Source organism: Myotis davidii, unplaced genomic scaffold (assembly GCF_000327345.1).
Source record: "Myotis davidii unplaced genomic scaffold, ASM32734v1 scaffold6, whole genome shotgun sequence".
Classification (NCBI taxonomy): domain Eukaryota; kingdom Metazoa; phylum Chordata; class Mammalia; order Chiroptera; family Vespertilionidae; genus Myotis; species Myotis davidii.
In genome coordinates this window covers 14,347,660-14,362,819 of record NW_006383011.1, presented here as the reverse complement: position 1 = coordinate 14,362,819, position 15,160 = coordinate 14,347,660, and the positions used below count along the sequence as shown (strand labels likewise).

Here is a 15,160-nt window from a genome sequence, read left to right as displayed (position 1 = left end):
GAGGCCATGGCCTCCGCAGAGTTGCAGGGGAAGTACCAGAAGCTGGCTCAGGAGTACTCGAAGGTACCCATCATGGGCGGGGATTAGGGGGTCCCCGGCCCTGCGGCCTCGGGTTGCCTTGACTTGTCGGGAGTGGGGGTACCGCGGAGGGGTCACGCGAGCGCACCCCACCTCTCTCCTTCGCCTCATCTGTCCACGATTACCGAGCCTCCACCTGCAGCTCCCGGGAGATGGAGCAGGGCGGTGTCTGGGTCGTGTGGTTTCTGCGGGGAGGAGCAGGAGTTTGATTCTTCCTTTTAACTGAACTAGCGGGCTTGGGACTGGGTGTCAGAAATCCTGTCTTCTGCCTGCGGTGCTGGCCGGAGGGCGCTGCTTCCTCAATGGTCCCAGCCCAGTGATGGGGATGATCAAGCTTTCTCCCTTTCCGCAGGGATAACATGAGGATGAAGAGCTATATCTGCCCCCATTCAATTCGGGAGGGAAAGTAGAGTCATGCGTGTACACTGCCTCACCGGGCATGGTGGTTACTATATATCAGTGATTTAGCAAGATGTGTGGAAGTGATTTTGAAAGCTTGAATCCCAGGGCTGTGTCCTTTCCTCTCTTTTCTCTCAGTCACCTGGAGTGGGGCAGGGCACCCAGCAGGTGTTCAGTACATGTTCAAATGTGCCTTTTGTCGTATTTATGGTGTAAGTCTTTTAAATGATGGAACCCTTTCCTTGTAAAAGGGCCGCTTCTGGGGAGGGCGTTTCTGCCTTAAGAATATTCTAATGAAGTTATAAAAGCGGAATCTTACATCTATGGAAATCGATTTAATAGTCATTAAGCTTAGTTTTCCATGGTCGTGGCATTCATGATGGCAATGGAAAGACTTAGGCACCTTTTTACAACTCGGAGAAACCGAGACACATTTATTTCTTACGATTTCGTTTAACAAATATTCAGCAAGGTGAAATGAAAATATAAAACCCATGCCTAAACATACACACTGGTCTTTTCACCATCCAATGGGGGGAGCCTTTTGAGATACTACACTGACTCCAGCAGTGCTACTGTTGGCATTTCTGTTAGAAATTGTCCTGAGCGCCTGTGGCACAATGTCAGTGATGACAGTTTTCATTCTTTGAAGGGATATTTTCTTGTTTGAAAGGGCCAGAAGTAGCTTGGAACGAATCCATATGATGAAGTGGGATGGCTGGAGGATGGCAATAGTACACAAACTTGACTCCACTATTTTGGGGAAAGATGTTTCATGAGTATGAAGTAAAGGGACTGGTTTTCTTCTCCAGAGAGTAAACAAGCTCAGAAGGCAGTTCCCAAAAATGTTTTGGGCAATGACTGCATTGCTGGAAAATTGTATAAACTCCCAAAGAAAGTCATAAAAACTTTGAAATAGTTTGTTCTTTTGGACATTTAAGCTATTTCATTCAACAGACACTATGTGCCCCTGCAAACAGTCTGCCAGAGTTGGTCGAGTGAGGCAGAGTTCCAGCTTAAGGAGATCCCTTTAATAGAATGTTCAGACGTACGTAATTGTAATACACTATGACAAGTGGTAGTTCAGTGGGTGCACAGAAGAGGTGGAGGGTGAGGGTAGAAGTTAGGAGATTGGGGAGTAGGGAAGAGGGAGGGAAGGATGGTAGCATTCTAGGCAAAGGGGCAAGGCTGTGTTCGCTGACATGAAAGCACACGAAGTTGCATGACGGAGGTGGTGGATTATGGTTGGACAGGTAATTTGGACCCGATCATCAAGAGTTGTAGATGTCAGATAAGAAGTCCGAACCTTAGTTTTTCAGTAATGGAGAAACATCAAAGGTTTTTAAACAGGGGCATAATATCACTTTGAGGACGGAAAGGTAACTATTCGGAGATTAAGTCGGGAAAGATTGGTGAAAAGAAGACCAGATTGTAGGCTGTTGGAATAGTTTGAGGGAGTGTAATCTAGAGTTAAATAAAGATAGTGACCGTTGAGATGAAGAGGGGGCCTAGATTTAGGAGTGATGGTTAAAAAAAATACTTTTTAGCTTACTTCTTTGCTGAGTGACAGCTTTTCGCATAGCACTAAACTTATGATGGATATGAAGACTGTATGAGGTGCTCATCCTTGTGTCTCATTCATTCTGCGGGACATGGTAAATGAGGGAAGAAGACTGAGGGTTGACCCTGAAGTTCTGAGATGAGGGAACAGGACTGCCACTGACAGAGGAGGGTGGGCAGAAAGGCCAGGCAATTTGAAATGAAGGGGTGGATTAAAGTTTAGATGCAATCATAGAATTTTTGGGCTGGAAGGCATGTTAAAGTTATCTTATTTATATGTAGTTTGAGGTGATTGATGTTGGGGTAATTGGAGAAAATTTCTAGTGGAGATGGACTGGCTAAAAGTCCGGACAAAGGCCAGGACTTTTGGAATAATTCCCATAAAGACGATAGCTGAACTATAAGAGTGAATCAGGAAAGAACACTTTAGGTAGATTCTTTGGGGGGAACATCTGTGGGAAGGACGTGACAGGAAGAGGAGATGCTAAGAAGACTAACAGGTCTGCCAGGCTTGAGGTATTCTCTCCTATTGGGCCAGACCATTTTTCATCCTTTTAATTTTAATGTGAAGAACTCAGTTTTAGATTTTATTTAATTTCAGAACACAAGAGAACAGAAATTGGTCTAAAGATTTCATTTGTTTTTTTTTAATTTCCTGTCAATTCTAGTGCCAAGCAATGTCTAGATAAAATCTATGCTATCTTCAACCTTGTTCCTATGGAAGGGGTATTCTATCTTGTTATTACCTTCCCTGGTGGAGAAATTGTGGGCTGATGTTGAAATCCAGTTAGTTTACAAAAAAGTAAAAAAAAAGATTTCCTCTTATTCTGTAGAAGGAAGCCCACATATCAAGAGAGGAACAAACAAGATTCCTAATCCAAGGACATTTACAGAATCTTCTCATTCTTATATAAATTAGATCTCAGCCTATGTTCCTGGAAGGAGCCCATTGCTTATGTAAGAATCATGGTCATAATTGTCATTCCTCTTGAGAAGAAAAAAACAGTCTGAGGAGCTCCCATTAAAGGGATTGAGAGTTTAGTTAGATAAAAGATGAACCGTGGAGGCCAAAGCAGTTGAGAATTGGTGAGGCAGACAGGATGCTAAAACATAACGTAAAAGTGGACATTAAGACCTTAGTGGTTTGGGCAATTACGAGAGCATCACTGGAAACTTTTAAAATTTCGGGTTTTATAGAGTTTAGTGGAGGAGAAAGATGTGTAGAAGCTGATTTTCAGAGGTTTCTGAAGTTAACAGGTGGAGGCTACCTCTCTGAGGTGTGAAGGAAAGCTAATCAAAGCCTTAGTTGCTGCACTAAGACCATTTCTTGGTGTTTCTTCCATGGCCTGCTGTGCTTCTGAGGCTTTGGTATATCTCATCATGGATTTCAGTCTGCTTTCTTTGCAGGGGCTCCTGCACTCTTGCCTGGTACCATGTTATGTGTGGAAGCAAGTTACAAGTTCTGTCTTTCCAAAGTTTGTGTTCCTCTGGGTCAGTAGTTCTCAAAGTGCAGCCCTTGAATCAGCATCCTTAGATCTGGGAAAGGTTAGAAATACAAATTTTGGGGTCAACCCTGAACTCACTGAATCTGAAACTGGTGGTCAGACCCAGCAGTCTGTGTTGTAACAGACCTCTCCGGTGATTTGGATGCACTCCAGAGTTTGAGAACTGTTGCTCAAGGAATGATAGCATTATGATCTTTTAAAAATTCTTTTCGAGGCAATTAGCAACCAATGGGAAAACCAAACATCCATTATTTCTTGAACAGTTTTTTTGGCAATTGATGCTTCTTTTAGTTACGCAGGATATTGTCTTTAGGAAATTTACAGACTTATGCTGTTAGTGTAGAGCTACTCATATTGGGAAAAGATCAGTTGTGATTCTGTGTGTTTGCTTTCCAGATAGTGGGGCCTGGAAACCTGATTAATTGACTCTTCCTGTAAGAGAAACAGATTCAGGAGCTGGATTGGATTAAAATCAAATATCAACTTGCTTTTCCCCACCCTGAGGTGTAGGGTTGACTACTACTAAAGTTGGATTGGAAGACAGCTTTGTTTGTGTTTAGTGTTATCCGATGGAGCTTTCCACAAGAATGAAAATGCTGTACAATAGGGTAACCAATAGCCATGTGGGGATGTTGAGCACTTGAAATGTGGCTAGTGCCATTGAACTCAGTTTTAGATTTTGTTTAATTTCAAATAATTTAGGTAGGCACATGTTGGACAATGACAGCTTAGGCCCTAGGTTAGAGCATCACAGATGTGAAAATCTATGTGACTCACCTGAAGACCTTGCTAAATTGCAGATTCTGGTTTGGTAAGCCTGGGGTGGGGCCTCAGGTTCTGCTCTGAAAGGAATTTTAGGGATTATCAAGGCTTGAGTTACTGTAGCTGGGGTCTGCAAATGACTTTAATATTCTGAAGCTGCAAATGAAGGTTTTGGTAAAGCTTAGGAATGGGCTCCAGGTTGTCTATTGCACACATTCACTTGTAAGGAAAAAAAGCTATATGTTTAAAGATTGTTTTTATAGGGTTGTACAACATGTATAAGTCTTAAAGTGCCCACTGTATGAAAATAGTTATGTGAGAGTGGTTCTGACACAGAAGATAGTTGAGGATTAGATGAGAAATGTATATAGATGATTGTCTCTCTTTCCCCACAAACTCTTCCAACAGCTTGTGATCATAGATAGTAAATCCCAAATGTTGGGCCAGTTATCTCACCACAGATTGTCAAAGTGGCATGAGAGAGATCACCACTACATTCTCTGTCCTTGGAAAAACAGCTCTGTGATAAGCCTGACTCAGGCCTGGCTGTTCCAGAACCAAAGTTACCTAGAACAGGTCCAAACAGTGCTCATTGCAGAGTTAGCTCAGGGATTTTGAGACTGCTTGGTGTCTAATAGGAACTTGAGGTTCAAATTGTTTGGGGAAGGGTCTTGGGGACTGTTAGAGTAATGACAGTCTCTTATAATTGTATAATGCATTACATTTAAACACCATTTACATACAGTATTTAATTGTTTAAAAATATGAGTGCCTTCTCTATTCCTAGCATTGATCTTTCATTGTAGTCTTGAGACTCAAGGAATTATACTGTAGTCTCTACCATGAAGGACAGTTTAGTTGGCAGATGGGAGATGAGTAGAGAAATCATAAGTTAGTCATAAATCACACTTGAATTAATGTAAAATTTACTACTTTAAAAGTGAAATTAAAACTGGACAGTTTAATAAGAGGTGCCTTGTTACTATACTAGTAAGTGCCAAGGGAACTGAGGGGCAAGCTCACTGTGGACCATACTGGGAGCATAGGAAGTGGTTAGGAAAAATTTATGGGGGAAGTAGGACCAGAGGTAGGAAGTAAACGCCTAGAAGAACAGCTGGGATTTGGTTGGTCACAGTGAGGAAGGGCTGTGCTTTCAGAGTAATCAGATTACAAGAAAATGACAAATGAGGTGCAAAAGGACTAAGAGGGCTTCAGAGATGGGATTCAGAGGTACTGTTCCTCTGCTGAATGGAATGGAAGAGCTAGGTGCACAGCCACTGGAAACAAGCAATATCACCTTCTGGAGAGTTTTCCGGTCCTAATGGAGGACCATTGGTGATGTTATGTCTATTTCTAAAACAAGAATGATCTGCATTTGCCTCCCCCCAACTGTGGAAAAGGCTGGTGAGGAGAAGTAGATTCTAAAAGACTAGGCTGATCACAGCAGTGCCAGCATTTGACAGGCTGCTGGTTCGGTGTGCAGAAGGGTGGCAGTAGTGATGCTAAAATGCAGGAAGATGCCAAATGCCACAAAGTGTAATTAACATAACAATGGAGTATGTCGTTTATCATTGTCATCCTTTTCTATCTACTAAGTAATAGAAAGGTATTTTAGATAAATATTTCTAAAAGCTGCATTTTCTATTAAGCAGTTTCATTGAAACCATGTTTGAATTGTTACTAATTTAGCAAACTATTTTCAAAAGGAAAATTCAAATAATTTTTCATTATAATCAGCGAGGTTCATTTCTTTTTTATTGCTGTAGTTCTGGTCCTACACAAAACTTACAGTTCAATGGACTTCAAGCTTTATCTTTAGCCTTTGAAGCAGTCACTAGGAGCTTCTAAATACCACACCAAGAAGACAGCATAGATCAAACTTAGGACAGGGGTACAAAATGAAACCTAAATTCCCAAGTAGTATTGCTGCCTTTTGGCTAACTGGGTTTGAAAGTATTTTTTTGAATTATGCTACGTAGATAACACATTATCTGAGAATTTGTTGATATTGCTTAAAAAAATAAAATAATACATGATGGAAGTCAATATTTAAGTGGTATTTCCTTCTTCTGGACTTCTAGAGCAGAGGTCCCCAAACTTTTTTTTGGAGAGAACCTAATAGTAAATATTTTAGGCTTCTGGCCATACAGTTCTTAACTACTTGTGTCTGTCATTGTAGCTCAAGAGCAATCATCGATAATATGTAAATAATGAGTGTGGCTCTGTTCCAGTAAAACTTTAAAATAGGCTGCAGGCCAGTTTGGTCCATAGGCCTTAGGGTTGTCAATCCCTGTTCTAGAGAATTTAATGATTATATTGCTTTTCCTTTTATTTTTTTTAAAGCAGAAAATATAGGATTGCTAGTTATCTTTCATCCTCCCTTTTAAATTATAAGCTCTTAGAAAACAAGGACTGCTTTTTAAAAAACTTTTATTCATTTTTAGGAACAGAAGAAGAAAGGGAGAGAGAGAAACATCCATTGGTTCCACTTATTTATGCATTCATTGTTTGCTTCTTATATGTGTTCTAACCAGAGAACGAACCCGCAACCTTGGTGTATCGGATGACCCTCATCTGTAAAATGGAGGTAATATACAGGGTGGGGTGAAAGTAGATTTATAGTTGTGAGAACATGAAACACAGTTTATTCTTGTATTATTATCTATTAACTATTGCATTATTTTTCCATGTGAACAACTGTAAACCTACTTTTGTCCCACCCTGTAGTAGTACCTATTTCGTAGGATTGTGAGGTTTAATGAAGTAATATAAGTAAAACACTTAGGACAGTGCTGGTATGAGCATTCAAATGTTAGCTCTTATTATTATTAACTTCTAAATTGGGTCTGCTTTTTAGTTGCTTTTGGTACATGGCCTCAGCTGATGCCTGATAGCAGGTTTGCATTCTTTTTTTTTTTTTCTAATTTCTTTTTCAGGTTTGCATTCTTAATGATATTTGCACGATTGATATTAGGCACAGAGTCCTGCTGGGTATGTTGATGTCCTAGACTTTGATTTTCTGTAGAATTATTATTCCGTAATTGGTCCAATTGTATATATTTTACACATAAATGGTGTGCCAGAGTTTCAAGGAAAGTAGTAGTTTTTATTTAGGGAGACAACTTGGTTTCTTAGAAAGAGCCAGGTGCTAGAAGTTGATTTAGTCACAATTTTGCCACAGATTATGTGTTTTATATCAGTGGGCAGCCTAGCCACTGAAAAGTGGCAGAATGGTGATACCTACTATCCTCTCTGGGCTAATATTTTTGTTTTCATATATACATGAGAAGATACTTACTAGTGTTATGATTCCTGTAAAGTAATAGCAATTTTTTTTTTTGCTACAAATGATTGCTTTAAATTAAAAATTAACTATTGCTTATTCTGTTTGCAGCTTCGGGCTCAGAATCAGGTCCTGAAAAAAGGTGTTGTAGATGAACAAGCAAATTCTGCTGCTTTAAAGGTATGCAACAGGATATTTGTATTGTGAGGTTAAGTGAGTGTTTGGTGTTGCTTAAAGTAGGGAATTTAGCTGATTTTGTGGGTTAAAGTCCCAACTCTGACACTAATTCACTAGGAATAGTGATGAGTAATACAGTTTTTTTTGTGCGTTTAACTTTCTCACTTCCTTCAGTGTGAATATTATGTGCTTTGATTTCCGTAGCTAAAATTTTTAAAAATGTATTCTTTGACTTTAATGCATTTCTCTTAAACCTTAATTCAAATAGGGCTTCTTATCTGTTTCGATCACTGACAGAACTCTGAGGAGGGCCATGTCACATTCATATTTATATCCCCAGCATTCAGCAGATGATTATTCGCTAATAAATAGATTTGAAATTGTGAATCATTTAGTTCATCTTGCTTTTGGGTTGAACTTTTTAATAGTAATAACCTGTATTAATCAGGACACTGCGTAATGATCCATTTTACCATTAGCACCTTTGTTAACTAAAGGAGAAATATGTAGTAGAAGAAGGAATTTGTTTCTGCCTCATCCTAGTTGGCATGTAATAAATATTGCTTAGTGATAATTTTAATTGAATAAATTAATTCTAGGATATGGATTCTTTCTTGACTGAGTTACAGTTAAGCCTAGGCATGGGCAAAAGTAGGTTTACAGTTGTGAGTACCTGAAACAGTTTATTCTTTTATTATTATTTATTAATTATTGTATTACATATTTGTATTACAACTGTAAACCTACTTTTGTCTACACCTCTATACTGCTTACCTCATTCTTTTGCTCTCTTCCTTGCTCCTTCTTTAGACCAAGGGAATAGGATTCCCTTTACCCTTCCCTCTTTCTGGAGTAGCCCCTAACCAGTAACATAGCGTAAATCGTTTCATTCAGGTAACTGAGACTCAGAAGCATGTCCTCTTACTTAGCCATTGTTGGACCCTACACTAGAGAAGTCTGTCTTTTGAGAGTGCCCCCTCCTCAGGGGCTGATAGGTTCAGGATGCCTTACCCATACTTCCAAAGCTCTCTGTGCCCAAGTCAAGGCTGTTAAAAATAAGCTTTATCATCAGAATTTGTTAGTCAAGTTATTATTTTGCCTAAATCATTGAAGAAATGATAGTATCTCTCCTATTGATGTTTAAAACCTGTTCCTGGGGAAAATATTTCCTAGCTTGTCTTTGTAGTCCACTCTTGGTTTGACACTCTCCTGTTGCTGGTCATGTTTGATTAACTCTGTGGTAGTGGTGATGGTGGTGACTGTGGTGATGTTGACTGCAGGTTGTATTTATTGAGCACTCACTGTGTGTCGGGCATTTTGTTAAATACATTATATCCATGAGCTCAGTTAGTGTTCACAATAACTCTGTGAGGGCACGTAACATTGTCATCATCCTCATTGCACAAACTAGGATTTACAGAGAGGTTGGGAGAGCTGTCTTCTGAAATTAATGATTGGATGATGGCGTTAGAGCATTTGTCAACTAGTGATTAGTTGCAAGAATGTAAAGAAATTACTTTTGTTTTACTATTCAGTGCAGTGGTCATTGTAATTACAGTAAGAATGACAGTTTGTTGTTCACTCAATAGGAATGTTAGGATGTCTTCTGTTATAGTAGGCTTTTGATTATATTGGTTTTGCCTCAATGAGTTGTGGATACAATATACTTTCATTGATTTGAATTTCTTTAATTTGCAACATATGATAATTTGGACATGGGGTAGAACTAAGTTTACCATTAAAAGAAAAAGGGCTACTAAACAAACAGTAGAAAAGAACAATGTTTTTCTACTTATTGGAAACACATTATTCTATCACTCTAGCCCTTCTCCCAACATATAAATAATGTCAGTAGACTGCAGGCACCAACCTATGGTTTTTAGTTTGCCGTTTCAATAGACTTAAATCACCTATTCATTAAAACTTGACCTCTTCTTTGCTTTACAGTGGTTTTAATGTGAAAGTAATAAAAGTACAGTTCTTTAAATATACATTAGCATCTGGCCATCTGTGTTTGATTACCAGTGCACACAGAGTTGTCAGAACATCATAAATAAAATGTAGTTAGAATAATATTTTTAAAAAAATGTATTACAACCAAATATTTCTCTATTTTCCCCATTTTTTACCCTATTATGATATAAACAATACAGAATAGTAAGCAGAAGATATGTTGTTTAGATTTTGTTTCTATTTGCACTTAACTTTAGAGGAAATTAATATAGAACAGCAGCTGAAAATATTCTTTTGTTAGGATAATAATGATTTTTAAAGTAAAATTTAGTGTATTAAAAAGACTTCATTTGGACTGACTTAAATTCAGGGAGGATTTATAGAAAACATGAATACAAATATATTTCTGGTTGTTCTTGTTTGCTGAAGGACATCATCAGTTTGAGTCGGAGGTTCTCTTTAAAAATTCAAGTTTATAAAATTGTAGCCTCAAGCATTGTGTCTCCTCACTGCCAGACACATATATAACATATGACAACAAATAGTTATGGATATTTTACTTTAAGTTGATGACTATCTTGTTACTTAGTATAGATACTCTTTATTTTTAAATTTACTTGGTTTGGTCAGAAAATGATTTTGCCACAAAACAGAGCTAACAACATAGGAATTGGAATGATGAACGTACAAAATTGAATTCCCTAAAGCAAGAGGTTTTGATTATATTTTGGTGAAAAAAGAATAATCTTTTTTTTCATTATTTTTAAACCTTCAGGCTAAATTATAAATTTGTTTTCACTTTGATGTAGGAACAACTGAAAATGAAGGATCAATCATTGAGAAAACTACAGCAGGAAATGGACAGTTTGACATTTCGAAATCTGCAGCTTGCCAAGAGGGTAGAACTGCTTCAAGATGAACTGGCTCTAAGTGAACCCCGAGGCAAGAAAAACAAGGTAAGTCAGATAAAAGCAAGGTACTGTAGCCTTGTTGTTAGGTACAGACATCTGTAGGCTATCCTGCTTATAACAGATGAATTTGTCACCTTCAAATTCTCTAATGTTCCATTATTACACCTGGATATTGGGTCAAGAAAGCAGATATTTATTATTAATATATACCAGTTAGAGGCATTTTCAGATGAATGTGAGTTTAAAAGAATTTATTAAGAGCAGACATGCACTTATTTAAGTGGCTGAGAAAAATGAAAGGAATATCTCATATTGGTCAAAATTATTAATATGTTTCAGTTATGCCAAGTTGCCATTAACTCAAGGTAGGGCAAATAAAATGAGAAACATTGTCAAAGTATAACTGCTCATGTGAAAGTACTAGGTTTATAAGTTTGCTGTAGATTTTTTCTTACTGTTTATTCCTATGAAGCTAATTTGGTATTCTTGTCCAAAGATGTAAAAAAAACTTTTCCCCTTATGGTTATGTGGTGAAGAAAGATTCTTATTGCTGTAAGATGGATGATCTGGTACTTTAAGAAGTTGCATTTTTTTTTTTAAGGGTAAGGGCTAGTGATTGAATCTTTAAGTTGTGTGTATGTATATATATTGAACAGTACCCCCAAATTGTGGATGTGAGGCAGTAATAACAGAGTTGTAGGAGGGAAGAGGAAGACCCACAGTAACTCTGTAGCAGCACAGTGTGGCAGGAAGAGCACAGGTTTTGGAGTAAAGCTCAAGCTTGGACTCTTGGTCTGCTATTTATAGTCTATGACTTACGGCAAATATTTAGCCTTGCAACCTTAGTTTCTCCATCAGCAAAATGGGGTTGATACTCTTGTTGTGATCATGGGATCATGTATAGGTGCCTAGGACCGTATTTGCCAAATGATGGGCAATCCACATAATTATATGTTAGTACCTTTCCATATGCATTTCCTCTACATGAAAGAATTTTCTAGAGTGGTTATTTTCAAATGGAACAGAGCAAACAAAAAGGTGTGTATTAGAATCACTTGGGAAAACTGTGTCAAAATAAACATGCTCTGCAAAATCTGAAAGGCGCTTGGGGCAGGAATAGCCATCTATCTTGAAATGTGCTTCCCAGGTTAGTGAGATCCCCTCCCAGGGCTGTTTAGCAGAGGTTTGGATGTAACACTCCTGAAATCGTGTTAATTAAACCTATCCAACTTTGTACGTACTGAGGACACAGAGTATGTAAGTTAGCAGTTCCTTATGCACCTCTTGTGTCCCAAACATGATGGGTATTTAATATATTTTTAATATAGCTACTCTATTTTCAAAGAGTTTCCTAATCATTGGGTTACATTGCATCAGTAAGGGATTTGATTTGAGGTGAGGAGTGAAGGTACAAAAAAAGGCAGAGAAGAGTGGTGATTGATGTCTGAACACAGTTTCATTGTTAGGCTGACCCTTGAATAGCCTCAGTTCTTGTATTCCATGAAAACAAATGTTCATTATTGGGTCTTTTAAATAGTGCTATTCTTCTGTGTAGAAAAGTTAATATTAGTTAAAAAAAATAAAGCAAAAAGAAGCTATTTTAAATAGTCCTTTAACTTTTTTCTCCTGTTTATAATAGCTTTGTTTTTTTTAATTAGAGATTTTTGTGAACTTTTGTATAAATTTATCTTTGTGAATGTTAAGTAACTTATTATAATATCTTAGAGGAGTTTAACTCAGACTCATGGAATTGCTAAAACTTTGATTTTCCAAACAAAACAAAACAAAACCCAAAAACAAATTAAAATTATATTTATTAGCATATTTACATCACTAGCTTTTGGGTCTTCTCTGTCTTCCAACAGAAATACTCCTGAGTTCATCTGTAAAGAATAGTGAGCCTTATCTGTTTTTTTTCTCTCTCTCTTTTTAAAGCTTTCCTGCCCATTGCAATATTTGCAGTTCCAACTTGTATCACATAGGAAAAGTTAAATGATGGACTGTATACCTTTTGCAGGATTGTTTGAGAATGGTGAACACGTAGAAGAGACAAGCTACTAAGGTGATAGAGAATCTGTGTACCTTAGGATATTTATCTAAAGGATGAAAGTTATGTGGACATAACTTATTCTTTCCATCAGAAAAGTGGAGACACTTCATCTCAGTTGAGCCAAGAGCAGAAGAGTGTCTTTGATGAAGATCTGCAAAAGAAGATAGAAGAGAATGAGCGGTTGCACATACAAGTGAGAAGATCTTTCTGTTTTCCCATATGAATTTAAAAATGAGTCAAATGATCTAGAATATTGGGGGGAAAAAGCAAGATAGAGTGTTCTGTGTATGTATGGATGTTTTGATGTTTCCTATGGTTGTTAGGTAACATATCACTGCCATTCATTTCTTACATCTTTTTCATATCTTAATATGGATGTGTGTTTTGAAGTATACATTTGTTTAGAGGACAGCAGAATAACTTTATAACTTGACAATATAGAAATATACTGAGCACTATTTATTTTATATAGGAAACTAGAGGCCTGGTGCACAAAAATTTGCACACTCTTGCGGGGGGTGGGGGTCCCTCAGCCCGGCCTGTGCCCTCTTGCAGTCTGGGATCCCTCAGGGGATGTCCACCTGCTGGCTTAGGCCCACTCCACAGGAGGGGATCTTGCCTAAGCTGGCAGTCAGACATCCTTCTGGTAGCCCGGGAGCCCTCGGGAGATGTCCACTTGCCAGCGGGGAGCAGGCCTAAGCTGCAGTCGGACATCCTTAGTGGTGCTGAGGCGGTGGAAGAAGCTCCCGCCATCACTGCTGTGCTGGCAGCTGTCAGCCTGGCTTGTGGCTGAGCAGAGCTCCCCTTGTGGGAGCACACTGACCACCAGAGGGCAGCTCCTGCATTGAGTGACTCTGCTGTTAGGGTCAATTTGCATATTACCCTTTTATTGTATAGAATAAGCGCGTCCTTGAGCAGAGGCCAGGGTGGGCTGGAAGCAGGTATCTGGGATTTATTTAACTTCTTTAATTGAAACTTTGTAGCCTTGAGCGGAGCTCAGGGCTGGCAGGGCAGGCAGGAAGCTTGGCTTCCTCCATTGCCTGGGGCAACCCAAGCCTCCTGTTTGCTCTAGCTCTGTGTCCACCGCCATCATAGTTGGGTTAATTTGCATATTCGCTCCTGATTGGCTGGTGGGCGTGGCTGGTGGGTATAGCAGAGGTATAGTCAATTTGCATGTTTCTCTTTTATTAGATTAGATGATTGATGGATCATTTAGATGGGGGCTTATGAGTAAGTAGTGTTTCCCTTTTAATTTATTACTGTTCACCTGTTAGTCTAATAATGACTGTTAGGATATAGACCATGTTGGCTTTGTATGCCCAGCCCCAGAACAGGGTCACACTCACGGCAGACCCTCAAGGCTTTTTTATTTTGTTGATTTTTTTACAGAGAGGAAGGGAGAGGGATAGAGAGTTAGAAACATCGATGAGAGAGAAACATCGATCAGCTGCCTCCTGCACACCTCCCCACTGGGGATGTGCCCGCAACCAAGGTACATGCCCTTGACTGGAATCAAACCTGGGACCCATCAGTCCTCAGGCTGAGGCTCTTCCTCTGAGCCAAACTGGTTAGGGCATGACCCTCAAGTCTTTATGGAATGTTGAATAATCAATATTTGCCTCCAAACATTCAGCATGTTGTAAGAGTCATATAAGGGTAGTGTATCCAATTGTGCTTTTTGCTTTTTTGTGTGTGTGAAATGGTGAACACAATCAAACAGTAAAAGTAAATATGCATTAATTCTCAGTGTTTGACATTGTTTAAAAAAAGTGAACTTTTGACCTTAGTACATTTTGTGCTAAGTATTCCTAATTCCTAATTATTATTGGATTTTCATTAAGGAAAAGAGCATTACCTGTTTTAGGAATAACCATCTATTTGAATTTTGATTTTTTAATTATGGAAATTAGCTCAGTGGAAACATTATACCCCGGGCAGTTGAATTATCTGTGTGCCAGAAATTGAAATAGAAATTCATGAGACTGAGAGGAAAGAGGTGTAGCCTTTGGAGTAGGTCTCTTATGTTCCAATCTCATTCCTACCACATTTTAGCTGTGAGACATTTGACAAATCATAGAGTTCCTTTAAACTCGGTTCCCCATCTGTAAAGGAGGGCTAACGGTAACACTACTTCTGACATACTGTGAGGATTCAGTGAGATCATGCCTGTACAGGGTTTGCATAGTGAGCATATGGAACCATATGGAAGTTGTTCAATGAACAGTCACTGCTGTTGTTTTTCTTTTCATCCTATATAATAAAACCCTAATATGCAAATTGAGCAAATGGTGGAACAACCAGTTGCTATGACGCACACAGAATGCCAGGGGGCAGATGCTCAATGCAGGAGCTTTGGGGGGTGGGGTCAGCTGGTGAGCGGGTGCCGCCACTCCACGCCTATCGCCCCTCTGGTCATTTGTCTCACAGCCGCCACTCCCCACCCCCATCGCCTCTATGGGAGGTGACCATTGGTGGCGGCGGG

The 15,160-nt window shown here is 39.0% G+C and overlaps 1 protein-coding gene across 1 annotated transcript in view; it reads left to right on the top strand.

The window, feature by feature from the left end:
- The first annotated feature begins 6 nt into the window (after positions 1-6).
- PPP1R21 (protein phosphatase 1 regulatory subunit 21) overlaps positions 7-15,160 on the top strand; it is a 68,621-nt gene continuing 53,467 nt past the window's right edge. Inside the window, exons 1-4 of the mRNA XM_015557938.1 lie at positions 7-63; positions 7,699-7,767; positions 10,527-10,673; positions 12,770-12,871. Of these exons, the coding sequence (XP_015413424.1) occupies positions 7-63; positions 7,699-7,767; positions 10,527-10,673; positions 12,770-12,871 (375 nt within the window). The remainder of the gene's footprint in view (positions 64-7,698; positions 7,768-10,526; positions 10,674-12,769; positions 12,872-15,160) is intronic.